Genomic DNA, 22877 nt, shown 5'->3' with positions numbered 1-22877 from the left:
AGTTTCTGTGTACTTAAAGATGGTGGTTGGAATCTGAGTTTTCTTCTTTATTTACACAGAACGTTTCACTATAAAGCGGAAGTATCCAAGAATTATAACCACGAAGTAAATTCGATGGTCTTTGTATGTTTAGGGCAACAGAGTAGGTTCATGGAGATGGTGATATTTGAGCTGGCGCTGGAGGCTGGCTAGGATTTCACTAGTCTGAGAGGTGTAGTCCCTGCAGGGGGGCCGCCCAGCATGGCACAGAGGCACGACAACTGTGTGGCTTATACAGAATGGCAAGCGTTCTTTCTGTGGCTGAGGAGCAAGCTCTAGAGGATGGAATGGGGGGGATGTAGATACAGTGAGATCAACAACAACTTAGCCAAGGCTACTGCTTGAATCTCCTAACCTACCCACGTTCTCTTTCCCCACCCCCTTGTCCATACATCAACCAAAGAGATCTTTTAAAAACATACCAGTCATATACTTTCCCTGCTTTAGGCTGTTCAGCTTGAAATCCAAACCCTTCACAAGGCCGAGAGTGGTGTGTTCCCACCCCTGCTCTAGTCTCTGGTGTCTTCTGTGCCCTTTTCACTTTGCTTCAGGCACACTGACAGCATTTCTCTTCCTTGAATGTGCCAAGTGGTGTCCCACAATGGGGCCTTTGCACATGCTGCTCCCTCTCCCTGGGACATTTATCCTCTTTCTTTTGCCTAATAAATTCCTTTCAGGTCTCAATTTGTTTTATTTATTTTTTTTTGAATAGATAATATGTGTATATCTTTATCTACAATAAAGATACAAAAGAATATAAAATAAGCAGTAAGTCTCCCACTCCTCCTGCTTTCTAATCACTTCCCATCCTTGTGGATAACCACTATTTTCCTCTGAATTCTGGTCTCAGTTCACATGTCATTTTTTTCAGAGAGGGCTTCTCTGATCTTCCAGTCTAAAATAGATCCACCAGTTGTATGGCCATAGCCTTCTGTGCTTTTTTTTTTTTTCAGTATCACAATTTGTAATTTTATATTTATTTTGTGACTATTCCGTTAATGATTCCCTCCTCCCACTAGACAGTAAGCTTCATACTACAGCTCTGGAACTTGAAGACTCAAAGGGTCAAAGGTCTTAGATTCAGAGAGACAGAATTGGGATAGTAGCCAAGAAGATACCTCAGTTGTGTTCAGTGCTCCTTTGGAACCTCTGTCAAAAATACCTCCTTCTTCCTTGAATGGTAAATTCTTACTCCTCTTTAAAGAATGCATTTGTTACCTCTTCTGAACCTATTCCCATTACCCTCCCCTACTCCCACCACCTCCCCCCACCAAAGTAGATTCATTGTTCCTTCCTCTAGGCGCTCACTACCTTGTTCTCATCTCTATTAAAGTAATTTGTGCACCATAAGGTAATTATCTGCTTTCCTATCATCTTTCCCTAGTACCCATTGAGTGTCTCCAGGGAAAGGGGCATATTCTAGTCATCTTTGTCCCAGTGTCTATACAGTTTTTGGCATGTACTAGTAAATGTGGAGTAATGCATATCATGGAAGGGACTCATGATATCTAGGGTTTGTCTTGATGAAATAGTGTGGGTTGTAAATGCAGGATTGGCTCTGAAACCAATCTCTGATTGGCCTGGCATAGAGCAGACCTGCTTGGAAGTCCATTTTAGAAAAGAGAAGCCTAAGAAACATTTCACTTCTCCACACCATTTTCTTTTTAACCTCCCTGTAGAATGGTGGCCCTGGGGAAGATGAGGGCAGGACCACAGGAACTAGGAGGAAAGGGAGCAGAACCTAGGACTAACACTTCTCCAGAAGGTAGACAGTGAGTAAGAAAGACAGAGAAGAGCTGTGGAGGGCTGGTTCTAGTGAAAGAGTAGAGATAAGAAACTGATATCTGAGCTAGGAAAGATCATATCTAGCCAGAATTTATATTCCAGAAATTCAGACGTTATAATAACCCATCTGAGTACAGGCTGTTCAGTGAGATAGACCTGGGTTTAAGTTGCAGTTCTGCCTTTCACTTGCTGGATGACCTCAGCCAATTCACTATATCTTTTGAACTATAGTTTCTTTTTTCTTTTTAATTTTTTTTAACATTTTTTATTTTTTGAGAGAGACAGAGACACAGTGCGAGTTGGGGAGGGGCAGAAAGAGAGGGAGACACAGAATCCAAAGCAGGCTCCAGGCTCTGACCTGTCAGCACAGAGCCCGACGCGGAGCTTGAAGCCACAAACTGCGAGATCATGACCTGAGCTGAAGTTGGCCGCTTAACTGACTGAGTCACCCAGGCGCCCCTCTTTTTTCTTTTTAAATTAAGTTTTTAATTTTAATTCCAATTCCAGGGCTCCTGGGTGGCTTGGTCAGTTGAGCGTCTGACTTCGGCTCAGGCCATGATCTCACAGTTCATGAGTTCTAGCCCCGCATTGGGCTCACTACTCTCAGTGCAGAGCCTGCTTCAGATCCTCTGTCCCCCTCTCTCTCTGCCCCTGCTCTACTCATGCTTTTTAAAAAATAAATAGTTCCTTGGGGCGCCTGGGTGGCTCAGTGGGTTGGGCGTCCGACTTTGGCTCAGGTCATGATCTCATGGTTTGTGGGTTCGTGCCCCGTGCTCAGAGCCTGGAGCCTGCTTCGGATTCTGTGTCTCCCTTTCTCTGACCCTCCCCCGTTCATGCTCTGTCTCTCTCTGTCTCAAAAATAAATAAACATTAAAAAAATAAATAAATAAATAGTTCCAGTATAGCTACCATACAGTGTTATGTTAGTTTTAGGTCTATAGTATCGTAATTCAACAATTCCATACATTACCCTGTGCTCATCATGGTAAGTATACTCTTTAATCCCCATCACCTATTTTACCCCTCCCCCACGCACCTCCCCTCTGATAGCCATCAGTTTGTTCTCTAAAGTTAAAAATCTGTTTCTTTGTCTCTCTTTTTTTTCTTTGCTTATTTGTTTTGTTTCTGAAATTCTACATATGACCAAAATCATATGGTATTTGTCTTTCTCTGACTGACTTATTTCACTTAACATTATACTCCCTAGATCCATCCATGCTGTTGCAAATGGCAGGATTTCGTTCTTTTTTTATGGCTGAATAATATTCCTTTGTATATATACACACACTACTTCCTTTCATCTATCAATGGACATTTGGGCTGCTTCCATAATAATGCTGCTATAAATAGGATGGATGTATCTCTTTGCATTAGTGTTTTTGTATTTTTTTTTTTTTTTGGTAAATACCCAGAAGTGCAATTATTGGATTGTAGGGTAGTTCTATTTTTAGCTTTTTGTAAAAATTTTATTTTATTTTATTTTTGAGAGAGTGTGTGGAGGGGAGAGGCAGAGGGAGAGAGAGGGAGAGAGAGAAAGAGAAAGAGAGAGAGAGAATCTTAAGCAGGCTCTATGCCCAGTGTGGAGCTTGACGTGGGGCTCTATCTCACAACTGGGAGATCATGACCTGAGCCAAAATCAAGAGTTGCATGCTTAGCCAACTGAGCCACCCAGGAGCCCCTTATCTTTAACTTTTTTGAGGAACCTCCATACTGTTTTCTACAGTGGCTGCACCAGTTTGCATTCCCACCAACGGTGCAAGAGGGTTCCTTTTTCTCCATATCCTTGCAACACTTGTTTCTCGTTTTTTTGATCTTGGCCATTCTGATAGGTTTTGACTTGCATTTCCCTGATGATGAGTGATGTTAAGCATCTTTTCATGTGTCAAGCTACAGTTTATTTGTAAACAGGGATAAAAATAATTAGGATTAAAGGGCTTCCCTGAAGGTAGATCCAAGTGGTGCATCTCTGGGCCTACCACAATAAATATGTGTATGGAGATCCTGGTTTATGCTTAGTATACATACACACTGTTCTTTATCTTAGGTTTTTGTTTTTGTTGTTATTCACTTGGCAATGTGTGTTGGAAGTTGTTCTATATTAGCACAAATAAATAGATGGTTTGTAAAACTTTGTGGAAATTTGTGATTGTCCTCTTACCTGGCCATATTTGTCACCCATCTCCTTCTCTGTATGGCCCATATGAGAAACTTTAAAAGGATTATTGCCTGTTGGGGGACAAGAGAAAACAAGAACACTGTGAGAAAGTATTTTGTCCTCCTGCCACCAGTGGCTGTAGCAGGAGATAATTTCTCAAGGAAAGATAGGTAGTGGGGATTGGATATAGTCCAGGGCCCAAAAGTTGAGAAAAAAAGGGGTAAACTGAGAGTCAGTCCAGGATTAAGAAGTAGCTCTAGTTCTTTAATCAGTAAGTGGCCTGCTGTCCTCAAATATTCCCAGTCTTGTGGTGGAAAATTTGTCTCTTCGTGTGTGATCTGTCTGCCCTGGAAGAGTTTTGAAACCTGTTTGTCTTATTTTCTGTCTTTTAGGTGGCATTCTGTTGAGCACCAGTCGACACTACAAGACAAAGCCTACCCATGGCATTGGAAGATATAAGCACCTAGTTAAAGCCCAGGAGGTAAAGGGAACAGGGGTCCATTTTAGAAAAGGACAGTGTACAACTTTTGCCAAGAACTAAAGATCAGACACACACTGGTTGGATACTATTGGAGGTAGAAAGGATGGGGGGGGGGGTCATCCTTTAGTCGTCTCCAGTTATTTCATTTGGATATTATCTACGGTGGGGCTGTTTCTGCCAGCTCTTGATCTTGTCCATATACCAGGTTATCACAGGGAAACGCAAATGATTTGGCTTCATTACTTGTGGTACTTTAAAAGAGTATCTTCTTAGTACTTATTTCAGTATGGACCTCACATTAAATGATATGCACTTGACTTGAATGGTTTGTGGCAAGTAGAGGCAGATTACATTTTCAGCCAAATAGTTTTATAGTATTTGCAGATTGAAAATACGTTGATGTTCCTTGAATCCATTATCACAGATAACTGGGAGTTAGTTCCAAGCATTCTAAGATTACTTAGCCCATTTCTTAGGATTCCCATAGCAACAGGATTGCTTCAGTGGTGGTTAGATTTCTGTGGATGTGCAGAGAATTTTGTTGGTGAGGTGGACACAACACCGGCCTGAAAGTCAGAAGGTCTGGCTTTGAGTCATGATTCTAGCACTTCCTGTAAACAGTGCAGTTAAGAAGGATTTTGCTCTTCTACTTGGGGAGACTTCAATATCACTTTTGGTTCTTTGGTTTATTGTAATGTTTCCATGTAACCCTGAACATCTCCTGCTGCCCCTCTTTCTCCTTGGCAGAGGTCCACCACTGTCTTTGGGTCTCAGAAGCTGCTAAACTTGCATGTTCTCCTGAGCGTCATCTTTGTAGTAAGGAATTTCAGGGGAACATTGCCACATTTGGCAGCCTCCCGGCAGGGAGCAACCCAAATAAATTGTTCATTTGTAGTTTGTAGTGGGAAGAGACCTTAATTGGGAACCAGGAAACTTGTGTTCTAGGCTTGGTTATGCTACTTATTACACCTTCACAACTCCGGATAAGTTAACTTTACCCCTCTGGGCATTATAGTCCCTGAAATTATACGTAAAATGTTTTCTGTGTGTGGTTTTTTTCTGGGAAGAGAGTCCATAGCTTTTATGAGTCTTCATAAAGGCTGAGGAACTGGATTAGAATTATCTTTAAGACTCTTTCAGCTCTGAGGGAACCCTGGGTGGCATAGTTGGTTAAATGTCCGACTCTTGGTCTTGGCTCAGGTCATGATTCACAGGTCGTGGGTCAAGCCCCGCATCGGGCTCTGCACCATCAGTGCAGAGGCTGCTTGAGATTCTGTCTCTCTTTCTCTCTGTCCCTCCCCCGCTTGTGCTTGCTCTCTCTCTCAAAATAAATAAATAAATAAATAAATGAATAAATAAATAAATAAATAAACTTTAAAAAATTAAAAAGAGTCTTTTAGTTCTGATATCATGTATCTCTGGTGTTCTGAAACAATTGTTGAATGTCTGTTATGTGCTAGGCATTGTTGAGGGTGCCTTGCCTATTCAGACTGGGTTGTAATAAAATTTTATAGGATGAATGAACAAGACCTGGTTCATGCTCAGAGGGCTGATAAACCATTAGAGATAAGACACAGATACTTATGCTCCTAAGCAGAAAGCGACAGGTGCTAAAAGGAAGATAACAAGGTGCTATTAAAATTTAAAAGGAGTGACTTACACCCTCTTTGAGTTGTGACACCTTAAAGTAGTTGTTGGAGTTGTTTTATTTTGGGATATCCCTCTTCTAAAAGTCCCACGTAAATTAGTAGGAAATAAAATTCATTTTGTTTGAGCCTGTGTTCTTTGTTTTTTTGTTAATTTCTTGGGATTTTTTTCCTCTAAAAGATAATTTTCTGCATGTGCCATGCTCTGACCTTCTCCCTAGTTTGGTATAAAAGGAAGCTCAATGCCACATTAGTGCCATCTGTCCCTGTCTTTCTCCCTGCTCTCTTCTCCCATCTCAGGGATACCATGCTTTAACTGCATTGGACCTCTCGCTTTTCATCCAAATCATCATACCGTTTCAAGGCTGTTCTATCTACTTGGAAGGTCTTTCCCTTTTCACTTGGTTAATACGTCATCAAACCTTTAAATTCTTGTGGGGAAATGGGGTGAGGAGGAAAACAATGAATCTCCCCTTGTGAGAAGCCTTCCTGGGTTCCCTGTACCTGGGCTACTTGTCCTACCATGAGCTGCCAGAATTCCTTGTGCTTCCTCTGTCTTAGGACTTACTGCTTTGTTGTAATGATCTGTTTGATGACCATCTCCCCTTCCAGATGGTGAGCTCTCTAAGGGTAGAGGCCGTGTCTCGTTTTTCTCTGCACCCTCAGTGTGTAGCAGAGGGCCAGGTATCAAGTAGAGGACAGGAAATATTGATTGAGCTGAACTGAAATGTGGTTATTGGAACTGCCCCGAGGTTTTGTCAATCAAAGCTGGCAAACACAACCCACTATTTGCAAACAGCTGGCTCCAGATGACCTTAGTTGCTTGAAGGGAGTGATGCTCTCTTTGGTTAGTGCTGTAGGCTTTTCTGTGATGTCCTTCATCATCCCTCAGTGTCTAGCCAGATAGTAGTGGTCACTGATGCAATCCCCTTGCTTCCGACACAGGACAGCACATGAAAGCTCTTGTCTGCCAACTTGCAGAGGCTCTGTCCCAGGTCCCTGTCTCTTTTGCCACCGCCCCCCCCCCCCCCCTGGTGAATTTGACTAGAAAAGCTAGAAGGGATCTTGTGGTCCCCTTTCTTTCCCTAAGCATAGCACCTAGAAAAAACAATAAGCAGCCAAAGTTCCTTCCTTCCCTCTCTAGTATCCAGGCTGGGCCCTCTACTCTCTTGAGCCCCCATCCTTAAGACAAGAGTTAATTCTCATGTACAAAGTGCCCAGATCTTGTCCTATTTCTGCTGGTGTAATCTCACATCCTGTAAGACCCAGCTTGACTGTGGCAGTGAGAGATCACATCCAGAGATAATCTCCAGGCCTAACACTGTGTCTGAATGTATAGATCTCATTATTTCCTCAAGGCCCTGAATCATTCTATTGAATTTAAAAGGCTTTGGATTGTTTGGAATGTTTATTTCTATGAAATGAAAATAATGTAGTCCTTCATATTGGTGTAGCACTAGGTGATTTCTCCCAAGACCACAGACTTGCCCTCAGCTGTTATTAATTGGGGTATTAATCCAAGATTCAGAGAACTGCTAAGAGGAAGGTATGGGAGGATGAAATGGAGGCAACATAAATTGCTGTCAGTTTGTAATTGTTCTGTGTTCTATTTTCTAGGCCCTGGGGCAAGAGAGTAATATGTATCTTTTGTAATGTAGGCAATTTACTTCCCCTTTCTAGAATGGCCCCCTAGGAGTCAAGATGTCTTCTGTCTTGGAAACTGTTTGCACTGTTGACATACAGGAGGTGTCTGTCATTTATGACACCTATTTAGTTTATTGTAACACCCATAGATAGATTAGCTCCCACAGCCACAAGGCTGTGAGGAGACTGTGGCATCGTTCCCAGAAAAATCAGCAAATCAGAATCACTTGATAGTGACAGTCCTAGCTTCCTGGGAACAGAAAGATTGGTTTTGCCAGTGCAGTAACCATAGGGCTAGACTTGGATTTAGGACTGGCTTAGGGAAGAGTTGTTTTAAATTAGCATCTATGTTTTTCCTCAAGTCTGCCTCTTGTAACTCACTGAAAAGTAAAACCATCATTGAGCATCTACTATGTGCCAGGCACTGTGTGAACACAAGAGATGCTTGGGTGAATGGGACACAGTCGCTTCTTACCCAAAGCATACAGCAGGCTAGGAAAGGTAGTGCTCAAAAATGTAACTAACCGTACATGGTAAGTGCTTTACTAGCAGAATGAACTGACAAGAGAACAAAATTAAGGAAGCAATTCTCCCTGAAAGGGTCAGTGAAGGTGTTATGGAAGTCAGCTCTACAGATATTTACTAAATGCCACCTACATCATACACTGAGTATTTAAAGTGAACTGACCCTAGGAATAACCAGCTGCTTGGGATACACTGGGAAACACTGGGGCTATAAAGAACATGATAGAGTTCCCCAGAACTTTTCTGAGTGATTATTAATGATGACCTGACTCTTAGCCTGTGCCATTAGAGTGCCCTGGTCTCTAGCCCACCAGTCTCATTCTGCCTTGCCTGTTCTGCTGAATTACAATAATGTCAGAGTTTTAGAGGGAGTCATATTTGATATGAATAGTAGTAATGATCCCTTTCCATTTTCAAAGTGCTTTCACATCCATTATCTCAGTTCCTCTCAAGCCATGTGCTTTTGGAACGCTAGTGATCCTAGAGCCAAACCTCTCCTCAAGTGTACTAATGGCAATCTTCCGCATTTTAGTTTCCACAATTTAGAACCTAAATTTCAGGTTTTTTCCCCCAGTTTTACTTGATGAAAACAAATATTAACAGAGAAACTCAGATATGTTTTCTTTTTTTTTTCATATTTTTTGAGATGCAGAGAACTCCATTTATATAATACAACCATATTTTCTGCTAGTAAAGTCATTCTTGTATATGATCCACGTATCTTGACAAACATTTTATGGTGTTTCACAAAGAAAAACATGGTTTTGTTAGGCCCTTTGCAACCAACAAATTTGAAAACCATGCCATTTGATTCACCAACTATCCTGTGAGATAGGCAGGGTGGAAAAGGAAACTGATTGAAGGGCATTAATGATTTTTTCTCTATGACATATGTCTAGTGAATGACGGAACCCAAACAAGAATTCAGTTCAGTCCAACTCAACATTTAATGTTTCTGGGCTCAAGGAATAGAGAAATGAATGAGATGTAGTAGCTTCTTATAGGAATTGAGATAGTAGTTTTGTTGCCATAATAGAGAGATCCACTTAATCTAGAGGCATAAACAAGATAGAAGCTTACTTCTCTCTCACATAAAAGTATAAGTAGCGGGGCGCCTGGGTGGCGCAGTCGGTTAAGCGTCCGACTTCAGCCAGGTCACGATCTCACGGTCCGTGAGTTCGAGCCCCGCGTCAGGCTCTGGGCTGATGGCTCAGAGCCTGGAGCCTGTTTCCGTTTCTGTGTCTCCCTCTCTCTCTGCCCCTCCCCCGTTCATGCTCTGTCTCTCTGTCCCAAAAATAAATAAAAAACGTTGAAAAAAAAATTAAAAAAAAAAAAAAGTATAAGTAGATATTCCAGTTTTTGGCTTTGCCACACTTATCATACTGCTTCTAACCCATAGTCCTGAGATGGCCACTCCCTCTTCAGCCATCATGTCCACATTCCGTCAAGCAGGCTGGAGAAAGGGAAAGTAGTGTACATAAGCTCTTGTCCCACTGGCCGGAAGTGAGTCATATAACCATACCTAGCTACAAGATTGCTTGGGACATGCAATTTTTATTATAAATGGTCATATACCCTGCTAAAATCCAGCAGTTCTGTTATTTTTTTTTTACTTTGATTTCCTTAATTATTCTTTCATGAATAAAGTTTGCCATCTGCCAACTGTTGTGTTTCAGCAGTTATCTTATTAAAGGAGAAATGGAGAATAGATATTGAGGAAACTGGCAGCCTCTGCACACTTTGCCTAAAGGGAAAGACAGAGGTTAAGAGAAATGTTTTGGAATTAGGCAGACCTGAGTTAAAGATTCAGCTCTGATGCTTACTAGTTGTATGTCCTTGGATACATCATTTAACTTTTCCAAGCCAGAGTTTCCTAGACTTTATGTAGGAATTATACTTCCCAATGTTGTTGTGAGAAATAAATTAAGAAAACTTTAAGTACTTAGCACAGTGTTTGAAACATAGAGCCCATAAGTGGTAATGATGATGGTGATAGCATTAGTCTGCCTTTTTACAATCCCATAGCATTCTATTTTCCTCTCGTAAAACATGCATCTCCTTAAAATTACTTGTTCTATATATGCCTTTCCTTATAGATTGTAAGTGTTAGTGAGCAGAGACAATGGCTGTCTTATTACTTATCATATCCCTAATGCTAACCATGGTCTTGCTCATCACTAGTGGTCAGTAAATATTTGTTGAATAAATGCAGAGGCATACATGTGATTGGTAGTGGTATATATGGGGGAAGGTTTGCTATGGGAACACATAAGAGTGGTACTTAATTTAACCTGAGGAATCAGGGAGGGCTTCCTGGAAGAACATGAGCTCAGTCTTAAAAATAAGTAGGAGTTGCTCACATTAATCATGTGGGGTGAAGATTCAAAGACTCTGCAAGGAGGGGAAACCTCCTGGGTGAAGGTAGGAAGACACTGAGATGCAACTGGGAAACTTAGGAGTTTTTTAATCATGGGGTCTAAGGTAGGGGATGAGGGACCATAAGACCTGAGAAGTAGGTAGGTCTAAATCAATCCTTTTTAAAAGATACCATTTATTGGAGCACCTGGGTGGCTTAGTTGGTTAGGCGGTTGACTTTGGCTCAGGTTGTGATCTCATGGTTTGTGGGTTTGAGCCCCGCGTTGGGCTCTATGCTGACAGCTCGGAGCCTGGAGCCTGTTTCAGGTTCTGTGTCTTCCTCTCTCTCCTTGCCCCTCCTTTATTTGTGCTCTATCTCTCTCTCCCTAAAAATAAATAAACATTAAAAAAAGATACCGTTTATTAAGTAACTACTATATACCCTTAAGTGTGTCTGCTTACTGCCCTTTCAACTGCAACCAGCAGCTTGGGGAGTTAATCAGCATGGTCCAGCAAAGTAGCTTGTGCTGAACTTGCCATTGAGTTGGGCTGCTCTTTATGTTTAAATTGAGATTTGGTCTTTCACGTGTCTCTTCTCTCTCTCTGAACTGTAAATTCCTTGAGGGCTGGGACTGTGTTTTCTGTTTTGTTGGTGTCTTTGCTGAGAGTGATTGAATTAGTACTTTGCATGCAGCAGGTGCTTAATAAGTGTTTCATTCTGTAAAGCATGCCAGTAGGATACCAGGAGCATGATTACCTCCAATTTATAGTATAATAATGCTCTATTGGTATGCATTACTCAACCTTTTTTAAAGATACCATTTATTGAGTAACTGCTGTATACCAGATGCTGTAACTACTATGTAACAGGCTTTAAAAGCATTATTCTATTTTATAATATCATAGTATACTTAACACAGTGAGCACTGAGTAATGTATAGAATTGTTCACCTGAAACTAACATAACACTGTATGTTAACTATATTGGAATTGAAATTTAAAAACTTAATAAAAAAAAAGAAAGTAAAAAAATAAAATAAAAGTGTTATACCATTTTATAACATTATAAATAGTGTATTTTATTCAATCCTCGGATATCCTAGTTATTAAAGACCCTGTCTGAGGACTCTAAGACTCAGAGAGATTAAATAACTTGCCTAATTGGCTAGTTATTTCCAGAGCCAGCATTTGAACCAAGGTGGTCAGAACCTATGTGATGTCTATGCTATTTCCATTTCATATAAATTTACTATTTCAAGCGTCACAAGAACTTTAGGTGTTACAGGTGAAGAAACTGACACCTAGAGAGGTCATTCAATGTCATTTAGTGACTAAGCAGACAGGATTTGAGTCCAGATTTTCTTTGGCTTCCATCTAAGTATAGTGTTCTTTATGCAGTACCAGACTGTGACTTTTGGCCATCCTAGTCAGGGCCAGGACTTCTGTCTGGTGTATGTCTCTTGAGTATGTCACATTGAGTTATAAATATAGTCACTTGATTTCTGTGCACCTCATAAACTCAGTATGGACTGTTCAGAGTACCATCACCAAATCATTCAGGTCCCCAGGTATAAATTTAAAAAAAAATTTCTTTAACGTTTATTTATTTTTGAGAGACAGAGACAGAGCGCAAGTGGGGGAGGGGCAGAGAGAGAGGGAGACACAGAATCTGAAGCAGGCTCTAGGCTCTGAGCTGTCAGCCCAGAGCACAACTCAGGGCTCGGACCCACGAACTGATGAGATCATGACCTGAGCCAAAGTCGGACCCTTAACCGACTGAGCCACCCAAGTGCCCCCTCAGGTGTAAATTTTTAAATTTTCATCACCAGAATTTTTGGAAGCTAAATATGCTGCAGGCATATTTGCCTTTTCATTTGAGGATTAGGATGGTACTATTCCTTCCCAATTTTCCCACCTGGAAAATGCCACCTATTAGGCAGATATTATCACTTTCACAGAATCTAGAGGAGAGAGCCTGGGCTTGGGGCCACAGACCCAGCTTCCAGCCATGGTTAGACATAAAGTGGTTATCTTTGTCATGTCCTTACTATTGTGACTGTAAACAAGTCATTTCCCCCTTCTGGGTTTCAGCTTTCCCCTTGGTTAAAATTAGGGAGGGAAAGAAAGAGAGACTATATTGTTTCTGAGATCCCTTGCAGTTACAGCAGCCTGTCATTCTAATCTGACTCCTTTCTCTATCTGCCTGTTCCCAGCAAAGCTTCCTAGTAACCTTGGGCAAGTGAGGTACTTTCAGAGGATCTCAGTTTTCTCTCTGTAAAATGGGGATAATAATGTAGACTTTTTTTTTTTACAAAAATGGTTTAGTAATATATCCCATGGCCTATTTGGAAGGTCATAGTACAATCCTATAGGGATCTAAGAATGGCCACCCTGGGCCATCACACACTGAATACAGGTCAGTCACAGGAATGCCGAAGTTTGATGGTGGATACTAGTAGTCCATTGTCCCTGCTGCCTTTCTCCTATCTTCTCTTTCTTTCCTGCCTGACTCTCCTCCATGTGCAATTAGGGTGGGCTTCCCCAAACACAGCTCATGTACATCCTTTGCACAATATCTTTGTTTTTTTAATTTTTAAAAAATATTTATTTTTGGGGCGCCTGGGTGGCGCAGTCGGTTAAGCGTCCGACTTCAGCCAGGTCACGATCTCGCGGTCCGTGAGTTCGAGCCCCGCGTCAGGCTCTGGGCTGATGGCTCGGAGCCTGGAGCCTGTTTCCGATTCTGTGTCTCCCTCTCTCTCTGCCCCTCCCCTGTTCATGCTCTGTCTCTCTCTGTCCAAAAATAAATAAAAAACGTTGAAAAAAAAAATTTAAAAAATAAAAAAAAAATATTTATTTTTGAGAGAGGGAGAGACAGAGTATGAGTGGGGAAGGGGCAGAGAGATGGGGAGACACAGAATCAGAAGCATGCTCTAGGCTCTGAGCTGTCAGCACAGAGCCCGATGTGAGGCTCGAACCCACGAACTGTGAGATCATGACCTGAGCCAAAGTTGGACACTCAACCAACTGAGCCACCCACGCGCCCCTGCACAATATCTTTAATAACTCCCCATGGTGGTCATAAGAGCATAAACTCAGGCAGTAGGGTTAGAAAGGAGGGGATGGATATGAGAAAGATTGTACAGGTAAAATTATAGGAACTGGTGACTGATATTATATGAAGGGAAGGTCTTGCTGGTTATGCTGTGCCCTGGCTCAGAACTGAAATATAATGTCACAGTGGGCTCCTGATAGTGTGGATCGGTCCAGGCATATCTAGGCCAACACAGAAAAGCAAGTGAGATGCCAAGAAGGATACTGGAATCAGCTTTTTTGGTTTTGTTTTGTTCCCCTAAAGTGACACCTTTGAAGAGCCTGGCATTTTCCCTGGTTATAAAAGCTTTCTAAAGGCTTCAGAGAAGCTCCTCCCCTCTCTGCTGGAAAATTTTAGCAGCTCCTCATTGCATTCCTACGTTAACATTCTTCACAGCTCTGACTGCAGTGCTGAATGTCTTGATGAGAAGTCTGGATCATTGCATTTGGCCACGAATGTGGTAGGCTCTGAAAAAGAGAGAGACAAGCTCCTGTTCTTTGATGGTTGGTCTCTAGAGGTTGGCTTCTCACTCATAGCAAAGTCTAGGACCCTGGGGTGGCCACGACTGTTAAGAATTTTAGCAATGAGAAATTATAAGAGACTATATACATAATAAAGAAGTGGGGAAGACTCTCATCATAAAGATAGGAAATCCAGAAACTATAAAGGCTATAAAAAGAATTTTAGCAATGCAGAGGCTGCAGTGGAAAAATCCCTGTATTGGGGGTCAGGAGTTCTGGGTTTTAGTACCTAGGATCTGCTTGTCTGGCTGTGTGGCTATGGGGGACATGTTTAATTTCTCTGGGCTTCGTATTCTTCCCCTGCAAAGATGAAGAATTGGGACACAATTGTCTCTAAATGCTGTCCAGTTCTAAAATTCTAAACCTGTGATTCATTGCATGTTTTCTCTTTGCCAGGCCCTGTGCTAGATTGGAATATAAAAGTGGAAATAGCAATAAAAGTTTATATATATTCAGTGTTTAATTATGTGGCACAGATTGTATTAACCACCTTACATAATGTTTTGTTCAGTTTTCAGAACATCCCTGTGAGATCAGGTCTGTCATCAGTATTACTGGTCTTGTGAAAGGATCATTTCTTGGTCTTCCTCCTACTCTCCTAGATTGGGCCTCTGCTATCTTGGACTGACCCAGGGAGCAGTGATGGGAGAGAATCATTCCAGGTGCTTCGCCAGGAACAGTTCTGCTGTAGCAGCTACTAGGCTGTTGGCTGTTAGATAGGGGTGACTTAAGACATGTAAATAGAGATAGGTTTTTGACCTTTTTCTTCAAAAAACTATTTCTTTTTTTTTAAATGTTTATATATTTTTTTTAATTTTTTTTTTCAACATTTATTTATTTTTGGGACAGAGAGAGACAGAGCATGAACGGGGGAGGGGCAGAGAGAGAGGGAGACACAGAATCGGAAACAGGCTCCAGGCTCTGAGCCATCAGCCCAGAGCCTGACGCGGGGCTCGAACTCACTGACCGCGAGATCGTGACCTGGTTGAAGTCGGACGCCCAACCGACTGCGCCACCCAGGCGCCCCTAAATGTTTATATTTTTGAGAGAGAGCACATGCCACATGCAAGTGTGCACACCTGTGAGTGGGGGAGGGGCAGAAAGAGAGGGAGGCAGGATCCCAAGTGGGCTCCGTGCTGACAGCAGAGAGGCTGATAATGGGGCTCGAACTTACAAACTGTGAGATCATGACCTGAGCCGAAGTCAGACATTTGACCTACTGAGCCACCCAGGTGCCCCTTAAAAAATCTATTTCTACCAAATAGTAGGACTTATCATAAATGTTCAATAGTTAAGATGTGGTATTGGCTCAAGGACAGACAAATAGCCCAACAGAACAGAATAAAGAGTATAGAAACTGATCCATATATCTGTGGGCACTTAGATGACAAAAGTGACACTACCGTCCAATGGTGCTAAGTCAACTGGACTGGATGACTGTGAAAAAAAATTACTCTTTAAAAAAAAATTTTTTTTAAATATTTGTTTTTGAGAGACAGAGAGAGGCATAGCATGAGCAGGGGAGGGGGAGAGAGAGACACACACAGAATCCGAAGCAGGCTCTAGGCTCTGAGCTGTTTGTTAGCACAGAGCCCGACACGGGGCTCGAACTCACGAACTGCAAGACCATGACCTGAGCCGAAGTCGGATGCTCAACTGACTGAGCCACCCAGGCACCCCGAAAAAAATTACTCTTGATGCCTATTTCATACAATACACAAAAATTACTTCAAGATGGATTGTAGATCTAAATGTAAATATTAAAATAATCTACAACTAGAAGATGACATATGAGAATATCTTCACAATATTAAGGTAGAGATTTCTTAAACAGGACACACAAATCACTATAACTGCGAAAGAAAGAATGAGTAAATTGAATTACATAAAAAATAAGAACTTCTACTCATCAAGGTACACTATTAAAATATGAAAGGAAAGCTATAGGGAGGGAGCAGATATTTGCAGTATGTATATTTAACAAAGGATCATATTTAGAATATAGAAAGAATCTACACATCAGTAAGAGAAAGGCAGACAACCTAATCTAAAAAATGGGCAAAATACTTGAATAGGCATGTTACAAAAGAGAATATCCAAATGGAAAGGTGCTCAGGCTCAATAGACCCAAAAGAACTGCAAGTTAAAACCCTAATTCATTACCATTTAATACCAACCAGGACGGCTAAAGCAAACCAGAAAACTCAACTACACTAAGTTTTGTGTTGGCAAGAATGTAGAGCAGTTAGAACTCTCATTCATCCTGGTGGGAGAAGAAATTGGAAACATCTTTGTAAAACTGAGAGTACTTATTAAAGATGAACATATGCATACTCTATAATTCAATAGTTCAGATTGTAGGTATTCATGATGTACTATTAATTATGGACATATGTTAGAAACAATCCAAATTTCCATCAGCTGTAAAAAGGATAAATTGTTGCATACTCATACAATAGACTACTAGAGCAATGAGAAGGAAAGAACTGCTATTTCACCAAATACATGATGAATCTTACAAATATAATGAATGAAAGAAGGCAGACGTAAAAGATAGCATAGCGTATCATTCCATTTACATTAATTTCAAGAACAGGCAAAATCATTCTGTGGTTTTAGAAGTAAGAATAGTGGTCATTTATTTGAGGAGCACGAGCTTTTGGGGTGCTAGTAGTCGTCTATGTGTTATTCAGGATACTGATTTTACAGATATTTTCACTTTGTGAAAATTCATTGAGTTGTGTACTTACTTATGCATTGTTTTCAGTATGTGTATTTAAAATTTTTTTTTTAATGTTTTATTCATTTTTTGAGAGAGAGACAGAGAGACAGAGAGACAGAGCACAAGCAGGGGAGGGGCAGAGAGAGAAGGAGACACAGAATCCAAAGCAGGCTCCAGGCTCTGAGCTGTCAGCACAGAGCCCAATGTGGGGCTCGAACTCATGAACCGAGAGATCATGACCTGAGCTGAAGCTGGATGCTTAACCAACTAGGCCACCCAGGCACCACTTTAGTATGCGTATTATATTGCAATAAAACTTTTACTAAAAAAATTTTCTTAAAAATATAGTAGAGTTTAAGATTCTAGTTTTGAACTGACAAAAGATTAACTTTATTAAAAATTCAAAAAATATACAAGAGAAATAGCTAAAAAAGTCTCCTTCCCACTCCTATGCCCAAGCTATCCAGTTCCCTCACAGGGAGCCAATGATATTAGTATTTTTGTGCATCCTTCCAGACATATTTTTAATATATGATTAAATACGTATGTAATTACACACACATGTGCGTGCACACACACACACACTTTTTTGGTATGCATGGCAATATTCTGAGCATGTTATCCTACAGTTTGCTTTTATCATTTATTTTAGAGACTTTTCCATATAGTACAGAAAGAAATTCCTATTCCTTCTTAAAGCTGCATAATGTATACTATTGTATGAATGTTCCATGATTTATTTAACAAGTCCCCCCCTCTTGATGGGGATTCAGGTTAGATTATTTCTGGTTGAGAAGATTTCTTGATCCTGATCTATGTTGGGTTAAATATCTATTTTCCCAGGCCTCATTTTAACTTTTTACCACAGCCTGCACAGGTTGATATGTAGTGAAGCAATATGAAATGGTAAAGTAGAAATAATTTGTCTATTTCTTGGGGCGCCTATGTGGTTCAGTTGGTTAAGAGTCTGACTTCAGCTCAGGTTATTATCTCATGGTTTGTGGATTCAAGCCCTGCGTTGGGCTCTGTGCTGACAGCTCAGAGCCTGGAGCCTGCTTTGGATTCTGTGTCTCCCTTTCTCTCTGTTCCCGTCCCCAACTCATGCTCTGTCTCCTTCTGTCTCTCAAAAATGAACGAATGTTAAATTTTTTTTTTAATGAAAAAAAAGAAGTAATTTGTCTATTTCTCAATTTTTTAAAGAAAGATTGGGGGCTCCTGGGTGGCTCAGTTGGTTAAGCATCTGACTCTTGGTTTCGGCCCAGGTCATGATCTCGCAGTTCATGAGATCTAGCCCTGCGTAGGGCTCTGAGCTGATGGTGGGGAGCCTGCTTGGGATTCTGTCTCTCTCTCTCTCTCTCTGCTCCTCCCTGTGTGCACACACACTCTCTCTCTCAAAATAAATAAACTTAAAAAAAAAAAAGGAAGACTAAATGACTGCAGAAATTGAAAGCTGCAGGGGCTGGAAGAGAACTAATCCTGGGTTTCCTTGCAATTGATTTAAGATTCTAATGAAAGCTAAGGATTCTTTCCTTCAGAAAAATATGCATGCTGGTAAAATTTTGCATATAAATTTTGGGGTTGATAGACCATTTGAAATTCCTCCATGGATTCTAGATTAAGAATCAAAAAACCCACCAATTTGAAAATTGGGAAACTGAGGGCCAGAGATGAGAGATGGGTTTCATATCAAGTTAATTGCAGAAGATAGTCACTTGTATTTGTGTTAAAGGAATGCCAGCAATATTCCCTCTCCTTTTGTTGGCTGATGTCATAGCCCAGACTGGTAAGGGAAGTTACTCTTTCCTTCCCAAAGAAACTTCAGTTTGAAGGTAGGGTAACCTAAGACAAAAATGGTAAATTTATTTGAAAGATTGATTTCTTTGATAACAAGATGGGATGATTAGAATTTTTTGTGTAATACTTTATTTTCTTTCTCCTTTTGTTTTTGGTTCAGCCCAAGAAGAAGAGAGGAAAAGTGGAAGTGAGACCCATTAATTTGGGAACAGATTATGAATATGGGGTTTTAAACATTCACCTGACTGCATACGACATGGCCCTGGCAGAGAGTTATGCCCAATATGTTCACAACCTCTGCAACCATCTATCCATTAAAGTTGAGGAAAGGTATGAAGGATGCCTTTGCATGGGATGTTTTTGGTGTGAGTGGCATGCTCTGCTTTGTCGTTAAATGAGGTTTTGAGGTATAATTTACATTTAGTAAAATTCATCCTTTTTATATATATATATATATATTTTTTTTTTTTATATAGTTTACCACAATCAGAATATAGAACAGTTCTATTAACCCCCAAATTTCCCCAGTGCCCAGGTGTAGTCAAATCCCAACCAACAATTGATTTGCTGTCCCTGTTGTTTTAGTTTCTCCAGAACATCATGTAAATGGAATCATACAGTATGTAGCTTTTTGTGTCTGTCCTCTTTCACTTAGCATAATACGTTTAATATTCATCTATGTTTTTGCAAGTATTTTATTGCTGAGTAGTATTCCATTAAATGCTGGACCTTAATTGGTTTATCCATTCACCAGTTGATGTACATTTTCATTGTTCTCTAGTTTATTGGTAATTATAAATAAAGCTGTCATAAGCATTCTCATGCATATATCTTTTCTCCTGGATAGCTACCTAAACCTGGGATTTGGAGATTGTATGGTGAATGTATGTTTAACTTCATAAGAAACTGACGTCTGTTTTCCAAAGTGGCTGCACCATTTTGTTTTCCCACCAACAATGTATGAGAGTTACAGTAACTCCTTTTCCTGGGCAGCACTTGGTATTGTCATTTTCCTCCCTAAAGATATATCTAATAGATATATAGTGGTATTTCATAGTGAGTGGTCTTAATTTTCATTTCCCTAATAAATAATGATTTTGATGTCTTTTCATGTGCTAATTTGGTGTATATTTGCTTTGATGACTGTTCAGATCTTTTGTCCATTTTTAAAATTGGGTTGTTTGTTTTCTTATAATTAAGTTATGAAAATTCTTTATCTATTTTTGGATACCAGTTCTTTTTCAGTATGCTTTGCAAATATTTTCTTCCTGTCTGTGACTTATCTTGTCATCTTCTTAGCCGAGTCCTTTGGAAGGCAGACTTTTTCAAGTTTGATGAAGTTCAGTTTATTAATTTTTTTTTTAATTTTTTTTTTAAGTTTATTTATTTTTGAGACAGAGAGAGACAGAGCATGAACGGGGGAGGGTCAGAGAGAGCGGGAGACACAGAATCTGAAGCAGGCTCCAGGCTCTGAGCCATCAGCCCAGAGCCCGACGCGGGGCTCGAACTCACGGACCGCGAGATCGTGACCTGAGCCGAAGTCGGACGCTTAACCGACTGAGCCACCCAGGCGCCCCTATTAATTTTTTTTTTTATTCATGCTTTTGGTGTCCTAAGAAAATATTGTCTAACCCAAGATCACAAAGATATTCTCCTGTGTTTTCTTCTAAAGGTTCTATATTTTTAAGTTTTACTTTTAGGTCCATGATCCATTTTGAGTTATTTTTGTATATGGTATGAGATATGAATCAAAGTGTTTTTGTTTTTGTTTTTTTTTCATGTAAATAACCAGTTGTTCCAGCACCATTTGTTAAAAAGATTTTCTAGCTTTTATCAAATTGTCTTAGCACTTTTTGAAAGTCAGTTAACCATGTATGTGTGGGTATATTTCCGGACTCTCTTCTGTTACAGCGATGTATGTATCTATACTTATACCAATACCAGACTGTCTTGATTACTGTAGCTGGATTACTGAAACTACAACTTTTTTTTTTCAAAATTATTTTGGCTATGCTAGGTCATTTGGTTTTCCTTAAATGTTTTATAATTATAGTTTGTCGATTTCTACAGAAAGGAACCTGATGGGATTTTATTGGGATTGTGTTGAATCTGTAGGTCAATTTGAAGAGAATTGACAACTATTTTGATTCCTCTGATCCTTTAACGAGGTATATCTCCCCATTTATTTAGGCTTTCTTCGCCTGCTCTGGTTTTCATTTACTCTTTGGATTTGTTGGAAAACTGTAGGGGAAGAGAACTAACAATTACTGGCTATCTACTCCAGGCCAGGCACTTTACATATCTTATCTCTCAGGGTTTCGGAAGGTGTGAGATGCCCTGTAGTTTGCTTTAAATAACATTAAATCACATGGTGAGAGATTTCTTCCCTTTTTAACTCTCATTCATCCTAATTATGTCAAGGAGAGATTTTTTAGTGTGGTTCTGGTATGTCCTTAACACCACTCTAGCACCTCCTAATCTTTATAGCAGAGAAAGGACCTCAGACTCAAGAGTCTTTGGCTAGCAATCATGTCTAACTAGAATTTTATACCATTATTTTGTTTCTGTTGTACTTTTTAAAAGTAAGCTCTGGGCTCAGCATGGGACTTGAACTCATGATCCTGAGATTAAGAGTCATGTGTTCTGGGGCACCTGTCATGTGTTCTGTGGTTCAGTTGGTTGAGTGTCTGACTCTTGATTTCAGCTCAGGTCATGATCTCATGGTTCGTGAGTTGGAGCCCCACGTGGGGCTCTGCACTGACAGCATGAAGCCTGCTTGGGATTCTCTCTCTCCCTCTCTCTGCCCTTCCCTCCGCAAAATAAATAAACTTAAAAAAAAAAAAAAAAAGTGTCGTATATTCTACGGACTGAGCCAGCCAGGCACCCCCATTGTAATTTTTTTTTTAACTTCTATGGATGGCAGCTGATACTGGTCTTCCATTTACAATAGTGATATAAAGTCAGGCTTACTGAGATATAGTTTAAATTCAGTAAAATTCACCCCTTTAGTGAACAATTTCTGAGTTTTGACAAATGACAGTATGTACTATCATCATCCAGATGTAGGACATTTACATTATCCCAAGAAGTTCCCTCCCACGTTTGTAGTCAGTCCCTCCTCTTAGCCCTAGTCCCTCACAACTAATGATCTGTTTTCTGCCCCTATAGTTTTTTTTTTAATACTTTAAAAAAAAAATGTTTACTTGGGGCACCTGGGTGGCTCAGTCGGTTGAGCGTCCGACTTCAGCTCAGGTCACAATCTCGCAGTCCGTGAGTTCGAGCCCCGCGTTGGGCTCTGTGCTGACAGCTCGGAGCCTGGAGCCTTGCTTCGGATTCTGTGTCTCCCTCTCTCTCTGTCCCTCCCCTGTTCATGCTCTGTCTCTCTCTGTCTCAAAAATAAATAAATGTTAAAAAAAATTTTTTTTAAGTTTACTTATTTTTGAGAGAGAGAGAGAGAGAACAAGTGAGGGAGGGGCAGAGAGAGAGAGAGAGGGAGACACAGAATCCAAAGCAGGCTCCAGGCTCTGAACTGTCAGCACAGAGCCAACATAGGACTTTAACCCATGAACTGCAAGATCATGACCCGAGCTGATGTTGGAGGCTTAACCATCTGAGCCACCCAGATGCCCCTATAGTTTTTGCCTTTTCCAGAATGTCATATAAGTGGGATTATACACTATTTTTCCTTTTGAGTCTGCTTCTTTCACTTAGGATAATGTATTTGAGATTGATCTATGCTGTTGCCCATATCAGGTAGTTTGTTCCTTTTTGCTGCCAATTAGCATTTCATTGAGTGGATGATTGTTTGTTTATCCATCCAACAGTTGAAGGACATTTATATTGTTTCCTGTTTTGGGCAGTTATAAATAAAGCCACTATAAACATGTACAGCTTTTTGTGAGAACATGTTTTCATTTCTCTAGGAATTTGATTGCTGGGTCGAATGGTAAGGGCAGTGGATGTTTAAATTTATAAGAAACTGCCAAACTGTTTTCCAAAGTGGCTTTACCATTTTCTTTCACATCAGCAACTTGAATTCCAATTGTTCTACATCTCAAGTCTCTCTTTTATTTTTTTTTTTAAGTTTATTTATTTATTGAAAGAGAGAAAAAATGTGAG

General features: G+C 40.4%; 1 protein-coding gene across 17 annotated transcripts in view; it reads left to right on the top strand.

Annotated features, from left to right (window-relative positions):
• Window positions 1-22877, top strand: part of MRPL48 (mitochondrial ribosomal protein L48) — a 54834-nt gene that overhangs the window by 21401 nt on the left and 10556 nt on the right. For 15 of the 17 annotated variants that reach the window (XM_058687813.1, XM_058687822.1, XM_058687818.1 and 12 more), the window contains 3 exons: window positions 4372-4460; window positions 14845-14904; window positions 18919-19088. In XM_058687813.1, the coding sequence (XP_058543796.1) occupies window positions 4372-4460; window positions 14845-14904; window positions 18919-19088 (319 nt within the window). Of the gene's footprint in view, window positions 1-4371; window positions 4461-14844; window positions 14905-18918; window positions 19089-19352; window positions 22135-22877 lie in introns of those variants that run through there. The other 2 variants (XM_058687827.1, XM_058687817.1) reach the window with 2 other exon arrangements.

The sequence above is a fragment of the Neofelis nebulosa genome, chromosome 10, assembly GCF_028018385.1.
Source record: "Neofelis nebulosa isolate mNeoNeb1 chromosome 10, mNeoNeb1.pri, whole genome shotgun sequence".
Lineage (NCBI taxonomy): Eukaryota > Metazoa > Chordata > Mammalia > Carnivora > Felidae > Neofelis > Neofelis nebulosa.
This window is presented reverse-complemented; position numbering and strand designations above follow the sequence as displayed.